Source organism: Typopeltis vanoorti, chromosome 17 (assembly GCF_054136105.1).
Source record: "Typopeltis vanoorti isolate ZY-2024b chromosome 17, IOZ_Tvanoo_1.0, whole genome shotgun sequence".
Taxonomy (NCBI): Eukaryota; Metazoa; Arthropoda; class Arachnida; order Uropygi; family Thelyphonidae; genus Typopeltis; species Typopeltis vanoorti.
Window position 1 is genome coordinate 66,059,541 of NC_143565.1, and position 25,815 is coordinate 66,085,355.

At 37.0% G+C, this 25,815-nt stretch overlaps 1 protein-coding gene across 1 annotated transcript in view; it reads left to right on the forward strand.

Moving 5' to 3' along the window:
* LOC150097452 (A disintegrin and metalloproteinase with thrombospondin motifs adt-2-like) overlaps positions 1-25,815 on the forward strand; it is a gene marked incomplete at its 3' end in the record, with an annotated part of 681,635 nt that overhangs the window by 79,785 nt on the left and 576,035 nt on the right. Inside the window, exon 4 of the mRNA XM_090406923.1 lies at positions 12,512-12,598. Coding sequence (XP_090263049.1) covers positions 12,512-12,598 — 87 coding nt within the window. The remainder of the gene's footprint in view (positions 1-12,511; positions 12,599-25,815) is intronic.

Genomic DNA, 25,815 nt, shown 5'->3' on the forward strand with positions numbered 1-25,815 from the left:
GCTGATGGTATTGAGGTGACAAAATCAGATGTAATAGTCGAGTTACTGAGTGATCACTTCTCAAAAGTCTATCACCCAAGTGAGGATATCTCTATACCTATAGCAATACCTAATGTGAGAATTGAAGCTAAAGAATCAGAGGTATTAAATATATTGCGAAACTTAAATGCAAACACTGCGGTAGGCTTAGATGGAATATCAGCTCGGGTGTTGCGTGAATGTGCAAATGAATTGTCAACCCCTCTTACCTGGATATTTAATTTAAGTTTGAACTCTGGTATGGTCCCTAGGGAGTGGAAGTTAGGCAAAGTGGTTCCTTTGCATAAGGGTGGCTCTAAAACTGCAGTATTGAATTACAGACCAATCACCATCTCAGGAGTAGTGGTAAAAGTATTGGAAAAGTTGGTTAAAGACAAAATTCAAGAATGGGTGGATCAGGATATGATACTCTATAGAGGCCAACATGGTTTTGTTAAAGGTAGATCCTGCCTTAGCAATCTATTAACTATCCATAATAGAATAACATCAGAGTTGGACAAGGGAACTGGCTACACAGTGGTACTTCTGGATTTTGCTAAGGCTTTTGACAGGATACCCCATAGAACACTGTTACGCAAATTGGAGCAGATGGGAATGGATATTAAATTGGTGATATGGATAGGAGAATGGCTCAGGGAGAGATACCATAAGGTGGTGTATGGAGGAGCCGAGTCCAGAATGAGGCAGGTGACCAGTGGTGTGCCTCAGGGCTCTGTGCTTGGGCCAATGTTGTTTAATTTGTATATAAATGATATAGGAAACGGCTTAAAGGGAGATATTCAGTTGTTTGCTGATGATGCAAAGTTGTGTAGTGCAATAAAAAATCAAGCTGATGTTGAAAGTTTGCAGGAGGATTTAAATAAGCTGGTAAAATGGGCAAAAGAAAATGGATGTCAGTTCAATGTGGAAAAGTGTAAAGTCTTGCATTTTGGGATTAAAAGATTACCAGCTGTGTACTACATCGATGGAAAGGTACTCCAAGAGATTGATGAGGCTAGGGACTTAGGGGTATTGGTAGATAAGGAGATGAAGTTCAGAGGACACATTGCTAAGGTGTCCAAGATTGCACATAGGATTACTTGGTTGTTGAGGAACACACTGACATCCAGAGATAAAGAGGTTATTATTCCCCTTTATAAAGCATTGATACTTCCACATTTGGATTACTGTGCTCAGGTCTGGTCACCTGGATTCCTTGGAGATGAGGAGGCTGTGGAGAGGGTTCAGAGAAGAGTGACCAAGTTGGTGAGTGATATAAAAAATGCTCCCTACATTGATAGATTGAGAGCTTGTGGATTGCAGAGATTGGTTGACAGGCGAAGAAGAGGGGATATGATAGAAACATTCAAATTACTAAAAGGTTTTTATAGGATTGATGCAGGGGAAATGTTTCAGCTGTGTGATAGTGATGGAAGAACAAGAGGTCATCTCTGGAAATTAAAGAAGAGTGTGGTTAACAAAGGTGTCAGAACAAGGTTTTTTGCCTGGAGGGTGGTGAATGAGTGGAATTCATTGCCTGACTTTGTTGTGAGCTCTTCATCTGTAAATGAATTCAAGAAGAGATATGACAGATATTGTTTTGCTAGCTTGGGTCTCCCGCGATGAGTCTACTGACTCCATGGAGATACCCGTAATAATAATAATAATAATAATAATAATAATAATAATAACGCAGATGTTAGGTTCCGCAGAAATGCCGCGTTATATAAATCGCGTTATGGGAGTCTCAGATCACATAGAAAAAGTAGGGGTATGTTCTGAAATCGTTTTTTTTTTTTAATTATATAAACAACGACATATCCAACAAAAAATATATATTTATTTAATTCAGGTAATTCACGTAAGTTAAGAAAACATATAAACTATGAAACAAATACATAGTATAAAAGTATAAAAATTACAAATTGTACTTAAATTTCATTGCACATAATGCATAAATGTTTTAGGTAAAATAAAATAGTGCATATTTTAATCTTTCATAGTACGAGGATTTGAGGATTGGATAATAAACACAGGTTTTGTCATGTAATCACCTGATGCATTACTACAAAACAGTAGAGTAATTCTATCTTTGAAAACTTTGAATCCAGGAGCTGATCTTTCATTTTTCGAAATATAGGTGCGTTTGTGCACTTTTTTCCATTATAACCCAGATTCATCCGCATTAAACACCTGGTCTGCACTATAAATGTTTATAAACTTTGAGAGTTTTTTGTTTAATAAGATTTCCATCCATAGGAATTTTCTTTTGAGGTGCAATCTTCTGTCGAAATCATTAGAGATTTTTCCATTAGAATATCGCGTACACAAGCAATGTGCTTTGCACTTATTGTTGACCCAGCAATAAACACTTTCTCGGATTTTATGTTCATTTTGTTTGATTGTTCGAATTGTTGATTCATTTAAATTCAAAGTCATTGCAACAACTCCTGGTTTTTCTCCATTTTTCAACCGATCCTGGATTTTGAATATTTTTCTTTGAGAGGAATTAATTTTGTTTTCAATGTCGGTTTTTCCCTTTCGTTGCAGTTTGTGGCCATTACTATAGAAATAATTTTTTACAAAAAAAGCAAGCACTACATATTGTATGTAACTCAGCAGAAAATGAAGTGCTCAGCTTGAGATGAACACACTTATGATTTTAAATGCACTTTCCTGGCAGAAATGAGGACAGTTTCAACAATAAACGTTTTATACGGTAAACAATTGAGGTACATACATGCTAAAGGGTATTTCCCCTAATATAAATTCGCTACTTATAATTACATGCGGGATACATGCAGACACAAATTTAACAAAGAAAAAATTTGATTTTTAAGTTGTGCAGTGAAAAACATGAAAAGATAAAGAGTTACTACCATTTGTAGACTGTGTTTTTATATGAACCGTGTTGTATAAGTACCACGTTATACGAGGGTTACCTGTATGTATTTCTTAGTTTTAGCACGATTACAAATTTTAACACATTTGGTTGAATTGTATTGCTGCCTTGCGAAATCGAACTCACACACATCTAATTAATAACAATAATTTTTAGTTAGATACTGTGTTTGTCGGTGCAACATATGGTTTTGTTTGAGTCTATACAGCATAGTTTCTGTATGAGGGGACGTGTGATTCATTAATTAGTGTCGTTTTTATCTTAGTTGTCTCTAATTGCACTATTTGTTGAGAAATATATTAGCAGACTGCTCATACCTTATTTACTGACATATCAAAAATACTTGTTTTTCTTGCCTCTGCAGTATAGTGACCGTTGTGGAGGGCGTGTTGTTTACCGCTGCAGGCAAGTTACTATTGCCCTACGTGAACTTGTTTAAGCTCTTTTCCATGTGTGAAGTATATGCAAAACTTTTATTGGTAATGGAAAACTAGCTCGGATGACAGCGATAATATAAAACGAGTTTTGATATGTATATAAAGTCAATATCAACGGTCGCTTGATTACGAACGTGTGATGAAAGGGATGGGAAGATTTGAAGCTTACCCTGAGAGCATTCAAAGTAAATACAAGTAAATACAATTAACCACTGCTTTGAAATTAAACATATGAATAAGCATATATTTAGTAATATTCATTAAGCACCGAAATACACAGGAAGCAAAGTTTGTGAACCAATACCAGTGTGTAAATTTTTCCATTAAAATATAAAAAATAACAAAAAATAATAGTAAATAATAAAAGTTAAATACGTTTCTTTTAAGATAAGAAAAATCTACTTAGGCTTAAAACATTTTAAAATTGTTTTCATTATTTCATGGTCCCCCTCAACAAAACTTATGGCCCACAGTTTGGGAAGCACTGCTCTAGCACAGTGCTTCCCAAACTTCTGGATGTCAGGGCCCCCTTTGGAAAAATTAAAATATATCATGGCTCCCTCGAAAAAAAAATCGTAATATAAACATATTATTATATTGATATTCAATACAAAACATACACAGCGAATACTGCAAAAATCAAATGCAAATATTACATTTTTAGCATCTTACATACATTTGACATGGCACGTTATCTCATATTTTTATATAGATAGACAGTAACGCACTCAGGATTAATCTTGTGGGGGGGGGTGCCCGAGTTGAGTAGACGATTTAAGAATACACACTGTGCCTCGCATACGACCTATGACTGAGCATCTCTGATGATCGCTAATTCATATGTAGTATAGACATAGAAGACACGATACAACATTAATTAAAAAAATGAATTTTAATTAGGAAAAGATTTTTGGAAAATTTTCCAGTGTTTTTTCCTTTGGAGGGGGCCCTGGCTCCCCCCCTCTGGGTATGCCACTGTAGATAGATATGTTATTATTGTACATTTGTAGTACAAGCACATGAAACGTAAAACGATTAGTAATAAAGAAAGAATTAAAAACATAAAAGAAGTTTAATAACAATTTAATGTGATGGATGTGTTTCAATACTGCTACACCAATATCAGGTGAAATATTTGAAACTGCAATTCTTAGATTTCTGCTTTCAAATGAAACTTATATGAATAAGCATATATTTACAAATATTCATTAAACACTGAAATACACGCAGGAAGCAAAATTTGCAAACCCCCACCAATGTGTGATTTTTTTCCCATTAAAATATAAAAAATAACAAAAAAGAAATAATAAAATAATAAAAATTAAATTCGTTTCTTTTAAGATAAAAATAATTTACTTAGTCTTAAAAGATTTTAAATTTGTTTTCATTATTTCACGACTACCCCCCCCCCTCAACAAAACCTACAGCCCACAAGAGGGCCGCGGCCACAGTTTGGGAAGCGCTGCTCTAGAAGATGTGCTTTATATTTAAGGAAAATACTAAGGAAAGTGGTCTGGAGCTTGCTCCACCTTTACTACGAGTTGCCCATAAGGTTGCTTATGCTTGCATCTGTCGAAACTTTTAGTTTCGATATTCGGCTATGAAATAATGTTGGATTCAATATTCACTTAATTTGTACCATCATGTATTATATTTGCAGTGTTGTTTCTTTATGTTTTTTGCATTTTAAAACATACTAGTAATGAATGTATCTCTCAGATATACCACGTCGTACGCTGCAAAATTACCACTGCGAGCTCCCACATGTTAAAGAATAATAACAAATAAGTGATTATAAATGATTTGTTGAAGACAAATCTATAAAATATAATTAAAATTTAAACAAAAATGTAATTTATTTTGATATAATTAATGAATAATATTTTTTTTAAAGTATTTCCTCCTCGCCTGAAATCTTTGGCGCCTTTACTATCCTGGCACCTGTGTGCGTTGCACACACACATTGCACACTGAGTTGGCGTGCCCCTGTGAAAATGTATAAAATCTTTGCATAAAAAGAATAAACACAATAAATAAATAAAATAGAAACGAAAATTTAACTTCACTTTAACTATACATGTGGAGGAGAGTTGATGGCGTAAGTGGAAGGAGATGAGTAACGGGAGTCCCCTTCCATAAAAACATCAGGTTACTGTTCTTCTGGGTTTTTTCTCTTTCTCTTTTCTGTCTCTTGGCACCACTCATCTTTGCTTGAGACATGCTGAAAACCTGTTCAATGACATTTGTTTTTGCCTGTGTTTTAAAATGTTTCTGAAGTGAGACATGGCACTGTCATTGAAATGGTTTATTATGCGGTTTGCTAGGGTGACATCTTTCCACAAAACTTTGCGCCTCACCCCATTTCGCACACATTTCTTTGATCAAAGAACTAGGAACATCATCAATCCCTTCCTCTGTGTCTGAAGACATTTCCTCCACTTCTGTCTTTTGCTGCTCCTTCTGAAGGTGTTTCAGTTTTTCCGTGATGAGCTCATTCCTGTGATCCTCCACTAACTCCTCCACATCAGCATTGTCAACTTCCAAGGCCATGCTTTTGCCCAGAGACACAATATCATCGACAAGAGCAACATGCTCAACCTCAATGTCTCTGTCTGCTACACAGTCTGGCCACAATTTCCTCCAGGCCGAGTTCATCATCCTGTAAGTCACTTGTGCTCAGACTTTGTCAAGAATACTTAAGCAATGAGGATGTTGAAGTGATATTTCCAGAATTCTCTGAGTGTTAATTCTGTGTCAGAGGTCACTTCAAAACACCTTTGAAACAGTGCTTTGGTGTAGAGTTTCTTAAAGTTTGAAATGACCTGCTGGTCCATGGACTGAATTAGAGAAGTTGTGTTAGGGGGCAGGAATGTCACTGTCATAAAATCAGACTCCTCCACTAACTCGTCCTCCAAACCTGGAGGGTGAGCAGGAGCATTGTCCATCACAAGAAGGCATTTAATTGGCAAATTTTTTTCTTGAGGGTATTTTCTCACACTCAAGGCAAAGACTTCTTGGATCCATTCAATAAACAATTGCCTGGTTACCCAAGCCCTACTATTATCCCTCCACATAACAGGCAATTTACTTTTCATCACGTTATTTTTCTTAAACACCCTCGGATTCTCAGAGTGGTACACAAGCAATGGCTTGACCTTGAAGTCCCCACTTGCATTTCCACATAGCAAAAGAGTCAGCCTGTTCTTCATTGGCTTGAGTCCTGGCAATACATTTTCCACCTGAGTGATGTAGGTCCTCTTTGCAATTTTTTCCAAAATAGGCTGGTTTCATCACAGTTGAACACTTGTTGGGTAAGAAAACCCTCAGCCTTTACATAGTCACTAAATTCTTGCACATTTTTCTCAGCAGCTTCTTGGTTCGAACTTGCAGCCTTCCCATGGCTAACCACACTATGTATGTCGCTTCTCCTCTTAAATTTCTCGAACCTCCCTCTACTAGCTTTGATTCGCCGCTAGAGGGATTTGTAGTCGTTTGAGCTTGTTGAGAGCTCCTGATAAGATAAGTGTTATTTTAAGTTATCGTCAATAAATTTACTTGAATATTACGTAGTTTTGTTTGCCTTGCGTATCTTAGTGTGTCTGTTTGTGTGTTTTTGGTGTTTCATTTTATAATTTCATAAAATACGTTAGAAATAAGTATGGCTCCTGCACGAAGGAAAATGGCAGCCAGTAATGATGATTTGCCATCTTTATTCAAGAATGGTAATAACGGTAATATAAAGGAGATGATTCAGTGTACTATCTGCGAAATGTACGCTTTGCGGAGTGCGGTCAGAGTATGGTTAGATGATAATAAAGGAGTGAATGTGTGTGCAGAAAATGTAAGGAGAATGAGGAATTAAAGTGTATTTCAGGTCGTGAGTGTGATATTTTTGTCAAACTTCAGAATGATGAAAATAGTGATATGACAAGAAATGGCGAGGTTGCACCAGAGAACTGTGAGGGCATGAATGTAGAAAGTGTGAATGATAGTATTAATTCAGAGCATATTAATGGTTTTACAGAGAATAAAAAAGATGAGATAGATGCAATGAGTGAGATCGCGTTGTTGAGTGGAGCGATGCAAAGGGCAAAACAGCAGCTAGAGCATATGAACAAAAGTCGACTGAGTGAACCAGCCAATAATAAAAAGTATGATAGGAAAAATAAGCTTATGAGTGTGAACATAAACAAAATAAAGGATAGAGTGCTGTATGGAGACTTGTTAGTATGAGGTGTGTTAGTAGAGGATTTGACAAAATCGTATCAATCTAGTACGACCATAAAGGATGTAACTGAGTCTATTAGAGAGCAAAAGAAAAGGGTGAAAGAAATGATTGTTGTGGCAGGTACAAATGATTTGAAAGGAGATAAAATGGAAATGATAGAAGACCTGAATGAATTGTTTGAGGTAGCAAAAGAAAAGAGTGAGAGAGTTAGAATGATTAGTCTTTTGCCGCAGTATGATATGACAGTGAAATCTTTAAAAGGAGGGCCATAATTGCGAATGACTTTATGCGTGGGTTATGTATGATGAGTGGTGTGGAATTTGTGGACGTATGGAGTGAGTTCGATGGGCGAAAGGATCTATATAAGATGGATGGCTTGCATTTGAATGGATACGGTGTAAGGAGACTTGAGAAAGTGTTGCTGAATGTACTGGATGTGCAAATCAGGGAAACTAGATTTATTACCGGGGGGGGGGGGAGTAGATATACAGTCCTTAGGGAGGCAGTTGAATGTATGAATGAGTATAATATGCCCGAACGAATAAGGACAACAAATAAGAATGGGATAGTTAATATAAGGCATCAAGGTAGGGTTGGGGCCAATGGGGGTCTTAAATTCATGTACACTAATGCTAGGAGTATTAGGAACAAGAAGGAAGAATTTTTGGCCATGGTTGGCACTTCCAGACCACAGGTTATTGGCATTAGTGAATCATGGCTGATTGTAAATGATATACCTAGTGGGATTGAATGTGATGGGTATAGTGTGTTCAGGAATGACAGGGAGAATAAAATGGGGGGGAGGAGTATTGTTGATGATAGCTGATGCAACCAAGGAGAATAGAAGTTGAATTGTAGGATAGAGAAAAGAGCACATTTGAGGCCATTTGTTGTGAGACTGTGGATAGCAGAACAAAATATACAATTGGGTGCTGCTATAGACCAGGTGATGGAAAAGATGGTGGTGACAGTATGCAAGCAAATAGAAGAAATGAATGGAAGGAGGGTAATTATTATGGGAGATTTCAACTATGGTCACATTGATTGGAGTGAGGAGAGGACACACAGGTGGAAGGAATTGGATTTTATGCAGTTATTAAGGGATAACTATCTGCGACAGCATGTAATGGAAAATACAAGGGGTCAGAGAGTGACCTAGTAATTACATCTGAGGATTTGGCTGTAACAAATATGACCACATTGCCACCAATTGGTGAGAATAATCTTAGGGTCTTGACTTGGGAGGTGGCTAAAGGTGTGGAATTTACAATTAAGACAGGGTACAGGTGGAATTATCGAGCTGGAAAGTATGACAAGTTTAGGAGTTTGATTGGTTCAGTGCCATGGCATGTACAACTGCATGGACTAGAAGTTGATAGTGCATGGGAGACAGTTAAGAAGTGTTTTCATGAAGCAATGACTGACTGTATACCTAGAGTCCGAATAATAAATCAAGTAGGGGTTAAATGGATGAATAACACCATTAAGCTTGAGCTGCAAAAAAAGAAACAACTATGGAGGGAATTTAAGGAGAAAGGTGACCGGAAGGCACACGAACGGTATGAAGCGCAGGCCAGAAGGGTAACGAGTGTGGTAAGAAAAGCAAAAAAGGATTACGAAAGAACATTGGCCATGTGGGCTAAAGAGAATCCTAAACAGTTTTTTCGATATGTTGCAAGTAAAAGGAAAAATGTATATGGCAGAATGATTTTGAAGAATGCCGATAGTAGGGAGGTAACTGAATCAGTGGATATAGTTGAGTTACTGAGTGAGCACTTTGCAAGAATATATCATCCAGGTGGTGACATTGCAGAAACAAATGAACCAGTAGATTATACGGGAATTGTGGTGAATGAAGTAGAGGTGAGTAGTCTATTGCATACCCTCAATGTCAATACATATGTGGGATTGGATGTTATACCAGCTCGTGTCATACGAGAAGTGGCTAAAGAATTGTCAGTACCCTTGACCATTTTGTTTAATTTGAGTCTCGGGTCTGGGTTAGTCCCAAAGATGTGGAAAGAGGGGGAAAATAGTTCCACTGCATAAAGGTGGTTCCAAGACCTGTTGTAAATTACCAACCGATTAGCATATCAGGAATCATTGTCAAGGTATTAGAGAAATTAGTCAAGACAAGAATACAGGATTGGATAGATGAAAATGGGATATTGTATGGGGACAACATGATTTTGTGAAGGGTAGATCATGCCTCAGTAACTTGCTCACGTTTTATAACACAGTGACGGCTGAACTGGATAAGGGTAATGGCCTTTGACAGGATACCACATGGAACCCTAATCAGTAAACTGGAGCAGATGGATATAGGGTTGGTGAGATGTACAGGAGGGTGGTTGATGGAGAGATACCAGAGAGTGGTTTATTCGGGAGTTGAGTCTAAAAGACGTCTTGTGACTAGTGGTGTGCCGCAGGGCTCTGTTCTTGGACAACCGCTTTTCAATTTGTTCATCAATGATATAGGAAAGGATCCGAGAGGAAGTGTTCACTTGTTTTCTGATGATGCAAAGTTGGGTAGAGCAATTGTGAGTGCACAAGATGTCAAAATTTTACAGGATGATTTGGATAGATTGGAGGACTGGGCTAGGAAAAATGGATGTCAATTTAATGTGGCAAAGTGTAAGGTTATGCACTTTGTGGTGAAAAGAATAGCAGCAGTATATCACATTGGTGGAACCGTACTCCAGGAGATTGATGAGGCCAGGGATTTAGGAGTGTTGGTGGATAGGGAATTGAAGTTTAGGGGGCACATTGCAAAAGTGGCTAAATCAGCTCATCAAATCACTTAGCTTCCGAAAAATACTTTAACATGCAGAGACAAATAAGTTATTGTTCCTTTGTATCGAGCCTTGATAAGACTCCATCTGGAATACTGTGCCCAGTTGTGGGCACCAGGGTTTCTTCGTGATGGGGAGGAACTGGAGAGGATCCAGAGATGAGTGACCAAGATGATAGCAGGTCTGTGGAATGAACCTTATGAGAATAGGTTGAAAAATTGTGGGTTGCAGAAATTGGTCGATAGGCGGAAAAGGGGTGATATGATTGAGACATTCAAATTACTGAAGGGTTGCTATAAGAATAATCCAGAAGATATTTTTGAAAATAGGACTGGTGGTGGGAGGACTAGTGGGCCATGAATGGAAGCTGGGCAAGAATGTGGTTGACAAGGGTGTTAGAGCTAGGTTTTTTACTTGGAGAGTGGTGAATGAGTTGAATAAGCTGCCAGAGTCTGTTGTGGATGCTACGACTGTGAATGAGTTCAAGGCAAGGTATGATAGATACTGTGAGAATGTCGAATAGTTGGTCTTGACATGATGTTAGGGTCTCCCTCGATGAATCTGTCGACTCCTTGGAGTTGTCCAGAATAATAATAATAATAATAATAATAACACATCAGTATCAGCACTCGTACCAGGGTTTTTCTTTAACATGTAATCGGCTCGCTTTTTCACAAATTATAGCCTTAGAAAAACTATCACCAGCTAACTGTTTCTTGTTTATCCAAATCAGCAACAATTTTTCCACTTCTTCAATCATCTGCGATCTTTGTTTAGTAAGAACTTTCACTCTTCTTGCAACATCAGCTCTCTTGATCGCCTCTTTATTTTTGTGTATTGTACATATCATTGATTTCGCCATACAGAACTGCATAGCAAGATTCGAGACACGAACGTCATTTTCATGTTTGGATATGATTTCTTTTTTCATCTCTGTCGTGGTTCTAACAACTTTTCTTTTTGCTTTGCTGCTATCACTATTATTCTGCGGCCCCCCCCATGGCAGCTTAATTAATAATAATTTATGAAAAAACAACAACAAAACACATGCTGTTTGTTAAATCATTTGGTTCCTGAGAAATTTTGTTAATTAAAAAATAAATTAATACAAACATGTAAATGTTCAGTATTGTAAATATTATGAAAACTCACCACAGAAAACTGTTGCTGCTGTATAGTGAATAACTTGTTTGTATATCTTATGACACTGTCATAAGCATGTATGTGGTTGACAATGAATACACACGCATACAAATTTTGTTTAGACATATGTTTATATATATATATATATATATATATATATATATATATATATATCAATGGACTTTGTATCTTGTTTTATATATATATTACTGGGTAAGCTGTAAGTTTGTTTTTCTGTTTTTATAATTCTTTTCAAGAATATCATACATTTATTTGTTAATGTATGATATTAACAAATATCATATAACAAATATCATATCAAATATTATTATAAGGCTTTGATGCCATACATGGACTATTGTGCCCAGATTTGCTCACCGGGTTTTCAGAAGGATGAAGAGATGTTGGAAAGGATCCAAAGGCAACTGACTAAGGTAGTTTCTGACCTCTGGAATGTTGAGTATGAGGAAAGATTGAGAAGATTGTAATTTGCAGAGTCTGGTGGAGAGAAGGAAGAGGGGAGATATGATAGAGACCTACAAGTTGGTAAGGGGTTGTTATAAGATCAATGGTGGAGAAGTTCTACAGAGAATAGTGGGAGATCAGGGGAGAACCAGAGGTGATCCCTGGAAACTGTATAAAGAGGGTGCGATTAGGGGAGTGAGAGGCAGGTTTTTTTCGTGCAGAGTTGTGAATGATTGAAATGCCTTGCCTGAGAGTGTGGTGTCTGCAAGGAGTTTGAGTGTGTTTAAGACACGGTATGATGAGATGTGTGTGTGTGATAAAAGGACCTCCCAGATGAGTGTTTGACTCCATGAGGTCTTGTTTAATAATAATAATAATAATAATAATAATTCTGATAATGGCATCCCAAAATTTTCTGGAACTTTGTTCTTGTAGATATATGGTTCTTATAAACAAAGCTTTAAACAAGTGTTATATATATATATATGATATTGTCAAAGGCATTCTAACTTACTTTTCTAATCAGGTCCAGCTTCTTTTTCAACATCCATCTCTTGGTCGTGCTCCCAGTATCCAGTTGGTCCTGTTGGAAATCCTCAAGACACAGCCTCAGGTAGAAAATTTATTAGATGAAAATAAAATAATTTTAGTGATTTAATAATTTAAAATTTGCTGTTGTATTTCTCCTCTCTAATCCCTCCATTGATCTATTTGACACATACTTTTTTCAGTCTTTTGACCTTTGTAATAGATTCATACATTGATGTTGTTAAATATCTTTGGTCAGTTCCCATGCAGCATTTATATCCCTCCCACTTAATGCCTCATTCCATGCTATAGTTCTAAACTCTCCTAAGCTTTCATAACCACATGCCTTGTAATTCCACATATATCCTTTCCTCACTGAAGTCTTTATATGGATAGCCTCAACCCAGATGATCACTTCATGATCATTCCCATCAACTGGAGTGAAGTGCGAAACCTCACTAACAATCATAACCTCTGATGGATGTCTTCTAGTACAAAAGCAGTTTTCAGTTCTTCCCCTTCAAGGATGATATGTATAGAGTTTAAGATTAAAAATGGGAAGTTCACGCAAAGAGCATGTGCTGTTGATTTTGGGTCAACAATTGTGCATCTATTGTGTTTTGTAGGCTTGAAGTTGAGTAGGTGGTATATCTTTTTTTTTTAAATCTAACTTCCACCCATGAAAGGTTGTAGACTATATAGTACATTAGCACCATGGGTGACCAAGGATTTTATTTATTTTTTGCATAGTCTAGAAAGCCTGCTCTAGAAACTAAACATGGAACTTTGTCCAACCACTTCATATCTCCAATAAGTGGGGTGGTGGTGCTCTCACACTGGACAATGAAATTCATCTCGCACTTAAAGACAATCGCAAACATCCATATCCACAATGGGATTCAAACCTTCTGCTTGTCGATTATATAGCAGCTATGCTAACCATTCATTTGACCATTTGCTATTAATAGAAAGGAGTGCAGTTTGTTAATGTGCGGAATAAGTTTGAAGAACGAAGTGAACTGTATAAGAGTGATGGACTGCATTTGAGTGGTTTGGTGTGAGTAGCTTGGAGAGACTGCTGCTGCTGGAAGGTAGAGAAGTGAGTACAGGGAATGAATCTGATCAGGTGGGAAGCGATGTGAAAGAGCAGGAGAGATTGAAAAGGTAATTATGAATGAAGAGGTGAGCGTCATGAGTATAGAGAATGGGTGGGCAAGGTGGACAGGGAAACAGAATGGCTCAGGTTGGACAGGGGAACAGTGCGAGAAAGGCAGATGCTCCAATTCGATATGAATGCATGTGTAGACAGAAAAGGAAAGGGTGACCTGGAATCAAAAGGAAACAGTTGGATTTGAAGAGAGTTCTAAAATGAAAAAGGAGAAAGGGAAATGGTTTGAGTTGAGAATGGAGAAATCACGTCGAATGAGTGGTATCTGTGGACCTAGCTATAGACTCAGGAATGAACTGCTGTGTTTGTATACGAATGCTAGACGTGTAAGGAACAAAGCAGATGAAATGGTTGCATTAATTGAGTCTGTTCACCCAAAAATTATTGGAATAAGTGACACATGGCTGCATGATGATGACATCCTAACAGGAATACAGATGAAGGGTATGATGTGTTTCATGAGTATAGAAAAGGTAAAAAGGGAGAAGTGTTATTGATGATAGAGAAAGAGTTATGTCCATACAAAGTAGAGATGCAAGAGGGAAATAGAGCCAGTGACTTTGAGGCAGTATGGTGTAAGATAGAGGGTGAATAGAATGAAATACTTGGTTGGATGTTGGTAATGTGGTTGGTAGTGACTATGAAATGTATAATCAAATTAGTCAAGCAAATAAGAAAAGGGTGATCATCATGGTGATTTTAATTATGGCACTATAGACTGGGAAGATGAGATCGCAACTGGAAGTAAATAAAATGAGTTTCTTGAGTTTTTGAGGGACAACTACCTCAGACAGTATGTAACAGCAGGCACATGAGGATTGAGGGTATTGGATTTGATCATCTCATTAGAGGATATAATTATAAATGAGGTGTCAAATCACCCTTCAGTTGGTGAAAGTGACCATGAAGTGATTACCTGGATCATTGCCAGCAGTGTGAGGACTTCTGTGAGAAAAGGGTATATGTGGAACTACAAGGGTGGTGACTATTAAGAGTTCAGGAGACAACTTGCAGGTGTAGCATGGAATGAAGTTTTAGCTGGAAAAGAGATCAATACAGCTTGGGGGATATTTAAGAACTATCTAGTAGAATCAATGTCTAAATGTATTCCAAGGATCAGAAGGTTAACTAAGGTAGGTATGAAATGGATGAATGAAGAAATTAAGCATGCGATACAGAGAAAAAGAGCATTATGGAGGCAGCATAAGAGAAGTGGTAATAACCAATTCCATGAGATTACAAAGACTAGGCAAGGTGGATGAGTTAGTTAGTAAGAGTAGCAAAAGTGTGAGGTATGAGCAACAGTTAGCTAATGAAGCCAAAAAGAATCCTAGGGAGGTCTTTCGATATGTAGCCAGCAAAAGAAAGAATGATTATGGAAGGATGGCATTGATTGGAGAAAATGGTATAAAGACAGCTGTTGCAGAAGGTATGGTGGAGATACTTAATGAACAGTTCATAATGGCCTTTCATTCTTGTGAATGTGACTTCATGGAGAGATTGAGAGCAGTTGATGATGATGGGGAGGAGAGACTGTGACTGTAAGTAAGCAAGAGATGTACGGAGAGTTGAGCAAACTTGATGTTAATAAGGCTGTGGGACTTGATAATATATCACGATGTATTCTGAAGGAATGTGTCAAGGAGTTGACATCTGCCTTGACATATTTTTTTAATATGAATCTGGCACTGGGTCAAGTGCCTAAGGAGTGGAATGAGGGGCAAGATTGTGCCAATTCATAAGGAAGATGGTAGAACTCAAGCATCAAATTATAGGCCTACCTGTGTGTCAGGGGTTGTGGTTAAGTTGTTGGAGAAGCTTGTGAGAACTAGGATCCAGAATTGGATTGACAACAATGGTATTTTCTTTGATGGACAGCATGGATTTGCTAAAGGGAGGTCATGTTTTAGTAATCTACTTACTTATTTCAACAAGGTGATAGCTTCCTTGAACAGAGGAGAGGGATAATAAACTTAGTTTTTGCAAAATCTTTTGATAGATTACCACATGATAAGTTGATAGCTAAACTAGAGCAGATGGGGTTGGATATTAGATTAGTGCATTGGATCGGAAACTGGCTATCTGATAGGTATCATCAAGTTGTGTATCGGGAGCAATATCCCGGAGAAGTGAAGTCACTAGGGGTCTGTTTTAGGGCCATTACTGTTTAACTTGTATGTTAATGATATTGGCGAAGATTTGGATGGAGGTATTCAGTTGTTTGCAGATGATGCAAAGTTGGGACGAACTATGAAGAGATGATCTTGTGGCCTTACAAGGAGACTTGAATAAATTGAGTGATTGGGAATGGGGATACGAGTTCAATGTTGCAAAATATAAGGTTTTAAAATTTAGGAAACAAAGATGGGGGTGTAGAATTTATGCTTGGTGGGTATATATTGTTGAAGGTGGAGGAAATAAGAGATCTTGGGGTGATAGTGGATAAGGATCTGAAATTTAGCGGACACATTGCCAAAATTGTGAAGATAATACAAAGACTTCTGGGAATGATGCGGAGGACACTGACTTGTAGAAGTAAGGAGATTCTTGTTCCATTGTATAAGGTTTTGATTAGGCCACACATGGACTACTGTGCCCAGATTTAGTCACCTGGTTTTCAAAACAACGAAGAGATGTTGGAAAGGGTCCAGTGGTGAATGGCTAAGTTAGTTTCTCATCTCTGGAATGTTGAATATGAGGAAAGATTGAGATGCAATTTACAGACTCTAGTGGATAGGAGGAATAGGGGAGATATGGTATAGACCTATTATGTTAGTAAGACATTGTTATAGGATCAATGTTGGAGAGGTTCTACTGAAAATTGTGGGAGATCAAGGGAGAACCAGAGGTCATCTCTGGAAACTGTATGAAGAGGGTGTGAGCAGGGGAGTGAGAAGAAGAAGGTTTTTTGCATGCAGAGTTGTGAATGATTGGAATGCCTTGCTTGAAAGTGTGGTGTGTGCGGAGAATTTGAGTGTATTTAAGGTGCGAGATGATGAGCTGTGTTTATAATAAAAGGACCTCCTAGATACGTCTTTGACTCCATGGGGTCTTGGGTAATAATAATAATATTATGGCTCTTGTCCAAGACCAGTTTAGCATTAGTTGATCCTGTTATCAAAGATGTAAACAAGATTCAAGAATCTTTTTGGACCTAAAGAGATGCACTGCTCATATACTTTTAAAATAAATTAAATTTCTTGTAGTAGCGGTATCTTCTTTTTATTCCCAAGCTTTGTTTTGAGCTTTCATGGCTATTATGCATTCTGCAATCCACCTTGGTTTGGGAAAAGATGGAAACTGGCTCAATGTATTTGGTACTGCAGTTATGGTAGCATTGCATTATAATATACTCCATAACACAATTCCCTGCTTTGCTGAATAGGAAAGTGATAGACTCTTGTAGAATCTATGCCATGGATGACAATATATTCCAGTCAGCTTGATTCACTTTCCATTATGATGATCATAATGGAGTACATGGTTCCTGTATATAAAAGTGGGATATTAGAAAAATTGTCACTCCCATAAATGATTTATTCTTCACAATATGAAGAGAGAGAGAGAGATGGAAAAAAACTTAGTCGATAACAGATAACGTTTGGGATGGTATGTGATAAATGTTTCTTCCTGTGTTAGTGTTTGTGCTATCTCACAGAGTGCTGATTCCATTTAAATCTCTCCCATAACAAAAATTTAATTGGATTTTCTTCAAAATGAGATCATGAAAGTCCTCTTGGAAATTATCAGCATAGATTAATGGAGCATAATAATAATAGATCCTACTGAGAGGCAGATGGCATATGTCGCTATATTGGCATTAAAGGACCTGTTCTTAGAACGAGCTGTGGTTGCCTACAAGGATGGCATCAACTCCACTGGTAGGTCCATCCCCTATTTTCTCCTTTTTTCTTTCTTTTGCTGCTCTGGAACAATTTTGGTAATTCAAGCCAGTCCAGTCCTTAATGTCTTCGAACCACATTCTCCTGGGTCTACCTCTCCCTCTTTTTCCATCCCATTTCCCTTCTAATATTAATTTCTGAATGCCTTCTTGTCTGGTTGGATGTCCAAAATATTTAAGTTTTCGCTCTTTAATTATTTTCATTAATGTTCTTTTCATTTTTGCTTTCTTTAAAACATCTTCGTTTTTCATTTTCTCTGTCCATGGTATTTTCAGCATTCTTCTGATGGTCCACATTTCAAAAGCTTCTAATTTTTTCTCTGCTTCTTTATTTAGAGTCCAATTTCACTCTTGTAGAGAAGGCTTGACCAGATATAGCATTTTATTAATCTTTTTCTTGTGTCTATATTAATGTCTCTGGATGTTAGAACAGTTTTCATATCCGTAAAGGCTTTTCTTGCTATCTGTATTCTTCTTTTTATTTCTTTAAGGGAATTTCCTCTGTCTGTAAACATTTGTCCCAAATATATAAAAGACTGAACCTGTTCAATTTTCTTTTTGTTAACAGTTATGTTCAGTTTCTTATTTATTGGTTCTTTTGATATAATCATGCACTTTGCTTTCTTTAGGTTAATAATTAGTCCCATGTCTAAGCTTCTGTTGTAAATTTCTGTGATTAAGTTTTGAAGATCATCTTCAGATTCACCTATAAGAACTGTGTCATCTGCATACCTGAAGTTGTTGAAGTTCCTACCTCCGACTTTTACACCCTTCAGTTCTGAAATATTTTTAAAAACTTGCTCACTATATATATTGTACAGTAAGGGTGATAAGACACATCCTTGCCTTACTCCTTTTTTGATTTCAAAGTTGCCAGAATATGTATTTTTATATCTTATTGAGGCCATTTGATTCCAGTATGTATTTATAATCATATGTAGATCTTTTCCTTTTAACCCATTATTCTGTAGGATATGTATTAATTTCTTGTGATCTATTGAATCAAATGCTTTGGTGTAATCAATAAAACAAAGATATATGCTTTTCTGGTTGTCAAGGCTTCTTTCACGTAATGTTTTCAAATTGAAGATTCCTTCTCTTGTACCTTTGTCTTTTTGAAAACCTGATTGAGTGTCTTCTAATTTTACTGACAAAGTGCCTTTTATTCTTTCTAGGATTATTCTCAGTAGTAATTTTGTAACATGGCTTGTTAAACTTATTAGGATGATAGTCACTAGGTTTTAAATGTCTCTACAGAAAGTAACACAGTGACTCATGCTTCTGCAAGAGAACCTTGAAGTATTGATGAAATCTATAATTCCACTGTAGGAACATATATTAAATACTGTGTTTAGCAGATCTACTTGACTTCTGATGTTGATTTCAAGATGTCTTGGCATCAAACAATCTTGGAGTTTTCCTTTTTTGGAGAAGTATGGATTACCAGTGTCCATATCTTTCTTCTCAGGAAAAATATCCAAAATATTAAACTCAGCTCGATGCAGGATGTTTGAAATTTTTATCATTTTGAATGGCCCTGTAGATAGAGGTATATCCATTTTATCTGCTAAGGTCTAGAGTTATTTCTTTTCCTGTCTTGATACTCATACCAATATTTTTTTAACTAATGAATTTCATGTAATGGGATCATGTGGATGTATTTTCTAAAATGAAAAATACTTGTTAGAAGACAATGTGATCTAAAGAAAAGCAAACCAAATTGTAGCATTCAGGGCAAAATTGGAAGAGTCGTGTGAGTTGATATCCCCTTAATTATTTTTTTTTACTGTCGTCTTCTCAGTTAGAGTTTTCTAATGAATGTCAAAAACTTCCTCTTCACCTCCTAATATGGAATAATTTTCTTTTAGATCATCTGAATCTTTGTCATCTTTCCACCTTGTGGGATGTTTTCCCCACAGTTTATCATCTCTACTGCATGTCATCACAAATGAGAGCCATGATAAGCAATTTTGAACATAAACATATTTTTGGCACATAATACATCTCAAATGATTCAGAATGCAAAGCCTTACAAGACCAGTTCAAATAGTCTACTCTTACAGTTGAGGTTTGGGTTATCAAATGTAAGGATGATATTTTATGATTAGGACTTCACCATCCCTGCACATCATTATTATGATTATTATTTTCTTGGTATCTCCAGGAAATGAAAGATTTATCATGCGATGCCAGTTCTAATCATTATTTGCACAATACTTATCATACTTTTCCTTAAAATCCTTCACTGAATAAAGCATTTACAATCATCTGACAATCAAATCCACTTTCCAAGCAAAAAATAGTCTTCACACCCTTGCTAACCCCGCTGTGACCCTGTATTCTCTCACTTCCTGCTATGTAGTGAAAGTCTTCTGTATCAATCCTATAAATTCCCTTTATAAACGTATATGTATCTGTCATTTCTCAGGCCTTCAATTTGTGAAGACAGATTGAAGGTCTTCACAGGAAACATTCCACAGACCTGTAACAATCTTAGTTGCTTGTCTCTGGTTCCTCTCTACTAGAGAGGAACCAGAGACAAGCAACTCCTCATATGCCCAAGGAATTCAGGAAGTCAGATTTGTGGAGTAATCCAGATGTCGTCGTCATCTGGTAGCATCCTCTAGCAAGAGGGTTGCAGCAGATGAGCAGCTCTTCTCCATTTCTCTCTGTTTGTCACTTCCATCATTCTTAAACCAGTCCATTCCACGATGTCATTAAACCACTCTCTAGTTGGTCTTCCACGTCTTCTCTTTCCCTCAACTTTCCCTTGTAATATAGTTCTTGTCAGGTGTCCCGAAGAACCTCTCAGAAGATGTCCTGCAAATCTAGTCTTTCTTTGTATAATGTTCTTTAACAGTGTTCTTTCCATCCCAACTCGTCTTAAAACTTCTTGATTTGATATTCTTTCTGTATAGCTAATCTTTTCCATCTTTCTATAACACCACATTTCCAATGCATTAATTCTTTCCATATCTCTCTTTCTTAGTGTCCATGACTCACTTCCATAACTTGCAATACTCCAAACTGTTGCTTTAACTATTCCAATTCTAACGCCTATTTTAGTGTTCTTGTTTATTAAAATTCTCTTCATTTCCATAAATGCCGATTTAGCTTTGCCTATTCTATTTCTAATGTCCAACTCTGAAGTTCCTTTCTCTGAGATCTAGCTACCTAAATATTGAAATCTTTCCACTTCTAAAATCTTTCCTCCACATCTTATTTTTACATTATCTCCTATTTTTCTACCCATTAATCCAGATGTGGCATTATTAAATCCTTAAAAAGCCTTATTTTTTAATCTAATTGAAATCTTATGCCTCAGTGGAATCTACTATCTACTCTCCTGACCTTTTTCTCTAAGAGAAGGTAGTCCCACAAGGTTCTGTTTTAAATGTCACATTCTGGTCAGATACTTAAATAACAGAATAACTTCATCCAGTTGTATATAATGCCCTTTATGCTGTTGACCATAAATGACAAAAGATTTATCATATTTTCTCTTTTGTGCAATATGAGGATCATGGAAGCACAGCTACAGAAAGTGGTAGACCATCTTTATTAATAAACTTGCAAATGAGTTCAAGTTTTCATCACAGAAGATAGTTTGTGTGCACTTTTTTCTTACAAAAGGAAGTCCTTACCCATACTTAAGGCTAGGATAAATGATAATCCTAGTTGTAACAGGAGCAAATGTCTTTGAACTCATTTCAATAAAAAAATAATAAAATAAAAAAATTAACATTTCTACCTCGCATCCATCAGCTGAGGGATAAGAGCAGGAAACCTGGAACGTTTCTTCTAACTCTTACTATGCAGACTGATTGTTACTCTGGCTCTACAGAGCAATGGGTTGTAGGCCTGTGCTTCTCTAAAAAAAAAATAGTACTTTCCTGTGATTTGACCCTATTAACCATCAGGTAGTCAGAACTGCAACTGGTGAATTTAGAATATCACCTAATCCTAGTCTATGTCAAAATGAACTAACTATTGCTATCTTTTCAATGCCAGCATCTGCTTCTTCATTATGGAGGGAAAATAGTCCTTTTCAGACCATTCTATGTGGAAAACTGTTATTGTTCAGATTATGGGGAGGGGTACCTCTATTACATATCAGATTTATCCAACATTATTCAGATATCTCTTCAGTTTGCAAATCAAAGAATTATAAGCTCTAAGTATTGTGGCAAGACTCTCATGTACACCACAAAACAATTTTCCTCCTTAGCATGCTTGCATTCTATTATGTAGTTTTTCTCTATGCAGTCTAACAAAATGTTTCACCTCTCCATCTGCTAGCAGCTCTTTGCACTTTCAGAACAGAATACTCTATTTTTTTATACCTGCCTATATAAAGTTCAAAATCAATTTCCATAGGATCTACTGCTGTCTTTCCCGATAGCATATCTGACTAGATCTCACTGGAACTCACCAACTGTTGAGCTGAATGACATAGAGCTTACATTAAATTATCATCATCATATAGCTTTAATGCAAGGGTGCAGCACCATGTCTTTCCAGTCCTCTCTGTTGGTAGCTCTTCTTTTTTGTTTCAGCATAGTCACATGATCATGTACATGATCTTATATCATCAAACCATGTCTTTTCTTTTTTTACCTCTTGATCCTCTTCCAATAATCTTTCCTTCTAAAATTGTTAGTGTCCTCTGTCCTGTTGATCCCCTCATTACAGTCAGTCTCATCTTTCTCTGGATCATTTCCTGCAATAAAGCTGTGTGATGAGCTGTGTGTTTGATAAAAGGACCTCCTAGATGAGTCTTTGACTCCATAGGGTCTTGGGTAATAATAATAATAAAATAATAATAATAATAATAAAGATATCTGTGTTTTCATTCTCTGTAGTACCTCTGCATTTGTCACATGTTCTGTCCATGAGCTTTTCAGATTAAATTAATTAAATTAATAGATTAAACATTAAATTATATAAAGATGAAATGCTACCAAAGGTTCATTATCTAGGTGCTCTCTCTGATCCAACCTCCTAACTTGTTATATCATGTCGAGTGGCTTGGCTCAGACATTTGCTTATGTTGGATCCTAAAATAAATTGAGAACAAGGGAAACAATGTTGCAGTTTGCAGATAAGGTCAACTTGTACGCTAGAAAACCAGTCTCAACCTGTTCATGCTAACATTTACTTACTGAGTCATTAAAACAAAAACTAATATCCAGTGGCAAACATTGCAGAATAGAAGAGAGAGCAGAGTAACTACAGACTGTACCAGATTAAGCCTGAGATTAAAAGATTAAGTCTGTCTGGTTTGCACAGGAACTATAGAAAGAAAAATTCCTTCATAATCATTTCATATGAGCATTCCTATCTAGAAGTGATGTCAGCTGCATGCATAAGTATTATATTTCTGTTCTTGTAGATAAACTTATACGTTCGTTATACGTAGCTTTTAATTTTTTCAGGAAATAACAACATATACTAGAATATTAATTAAAAACTTTAATCGATACCTTCCTATATTTCGGCAATGTTACATTGCCATCTTCAGGGATCACAAAACACTGATATGTGCATGCAGGTACTAACACTAAGCAAATGAGGCTGAAGAAAGGCAATCAAAGTCAGTCCTAGAGTCTTAAAGGTGCCCCCTAGTAGGCTAAATTGGGTTGCGTTGGCCATTGGGCTGATGTTCTTAGAATGCAAGCTCCTCAAATTTGGTGCAGTCTCATGCACCCAAATTTGTTGAGGTTTGGGAAGTTTTTCAGAGCTGAGGCTGATTCAAGGAATAATCTTTCATATTTGTGCTTGTTGCAGTTTAATAAAGTGCCCTTCTTCCAGCCTATTCTATGGTGGGTGTCCAATGCATGGTCAGCAAGTCCTGAGTGGCTGTATTGGTGAAACCAGATGTAGTCCTTGTCTTTGGACCTGATATTGACTGTCCTGCCTGTTTGGCTTCATGTTGGAGGCTTAATAGATTGTATACAGCACTCAGAAAGGATTAAAACAGAATTTAATACTTCCTATATTTCGTCTCAGCCACTGAGATATCTTCAGGGATTACAAAAAAACTAATGTAACATATACACAAATACCACACAATACTAAGCCAACCACTTGGGTGACTCTAAAGTCCTATCTAGGTGGAGTGCCCTCTATGGACAGTTGTAGGTGGCCTGGAAAGTAACGTGGGATCTCTGATGATTAATGTTTCCCAAATCTTAGGAAGTTTAATGAAACCGTATTTATTTAAATTTGGTTGATTTCTAAGAGCTTCTGCAGATTCTGAAAATAGTCTCTTTTTCGAATTTACTGTGGTGGAGCATGGTGTTTTTTTTCCAAGAGATCCTGTGGGTTGTATCCAAGACATGGTCAGTCAGGCCTGACTGACCATAGTCATGGTTGCAGATGTATGACTTGTGTTCCTCTAGGCCAGGGGTCGGGAACTTTTTTGAACCAAAGAGCCATTCCACCAAAAAAAATAATTAAAACAAAATTTTGGGAGCTGCAACTTCAATTCGATTTTTCCTGGTGACTCGAAGTTACAGTTAGTTCAAACTTGGGTGAATTTGATTTTAATTCAGTACTTCCAGATATCAAATACCACTTTTATGTTTGCATATAAATTTTTATATGTTCAATAAATAAAACAACATTAAGTTTGATTAAGTTTTTAATCACAAAACATGTTTAAGTAAGTATAATATTGCAAAAAAGTCAGAATTTGTATTGCAAAAAGAATTAGTCCGAACAAAAATACAATATTATGTATTTTAATAGGTATTTAATCACACTTAGGCATGGATAACAAATTTCATGCGTAACACACATCACATGCATAGTATCTAACACCACGAACAGGCCGTATCAAAAACAATATTTAGTTGTTTGTATTAATTATGTATCTTTTAATTCAATATAAAAGAGCCGCACTTTGTTCAGCTAAGAGCCGCATGTGGCTCCGGAGCTGCCGGTTCCCGACCCCTTCTCTAGGCGGATGGTTGCTGATCTGCCTGTCTGTCCAGCTTACAGGAACAGGGTACACTATAAACTCCAGGCACTGAGAAAGGCGGGAGCTGATCTTTTGTAGAAAGGATAAGGGTAGCAAGTTTGCAGTGGGGCTTAAATGCTGTATGTAGGTTGTACTTTTTTAAAATCTTGGCTTTTTCCAATGTGCGATTGATGTAGGGTATGGTGATGGCATTTCTAAACTCTTTCTGAAGAGATGGCTGGGGAATGGGGGAGGAACTGATTATTTTTTTAATACTATGATTGCTATAGCCATTGGAGAGAAAGGTGTGTATGTGGTCAAGCTCAGTTGCAAGGGTGGTTCCACTGGAACAAAGATTGTGGGCTATCTTGGTTAGAGTTAATAATGCCATATTGTTGAGCAGGGTGGTGGTGGGAGAGTTTGTGAATGTATCTGCCTGTGTGCGTAGGTTTTCTATAGACAGTGAAAGAAAATGTACCTTTAGGAAGGCGTGTAACTAAGGTGTCTAGGAAGGGTGAACTATTGTTCTTTACCTTTTCCATCATAAACTGGATTCTTGGATGTAGGCTGTTGAGGTGACTGAGGAAGGAGTTTAATGTGTCTGGACCATGAGGCCAAATAGAGAACACATCATCTACATATCTTAGCTAGATAGAGGATTTGAGAGGGGCTGAGTCTGGCTGACCATGTCTTGGATACAACCCACAGGATCTCTTGGGAAAAAAACACCATTCTCCACCAGTAAATTCAAAAAAGAGAGACTATTTTTAGAATCTGCAGCAGCTCTTAGAAATCAACCAAATTTAAATAAATATGGTTGCATTAAACTTCCTAAGATTTGGGAAATATTAATCATCAGAGATCCCATGTTACTTTCCAGGCCACCTACAACCGCTCATAGAGAGCGCTCCACTCAGATAGGACTTTAGAGTCACCCACATGGTTGGCTTAGTATTGTGGGGTATTTGTTTATATGTTTCATTAGTTTTTTTGTAATCCCTGAAGATGTCTTAGTGACTGAGACAAAGTATAGGAAGTATTAAATTCTGTTTTAATCCTTTCTGAGTGCTGTATACAATCTATTAAGTCTCCAACATGATGTCCTCACAGCACTTAAGCCTCAACACACGGGGCCTGTTTATCTGTAGTAGGACAGTTCACAGCTGTAAGGGACCTTGTATACTCCAGGTCGATCTAGGGCAGTGTTTCTCAATGTGGGGCGTATGCCCCCACAGGGGGGGCAATTTGAAGATTTTGGGGAGCAATTAGAAA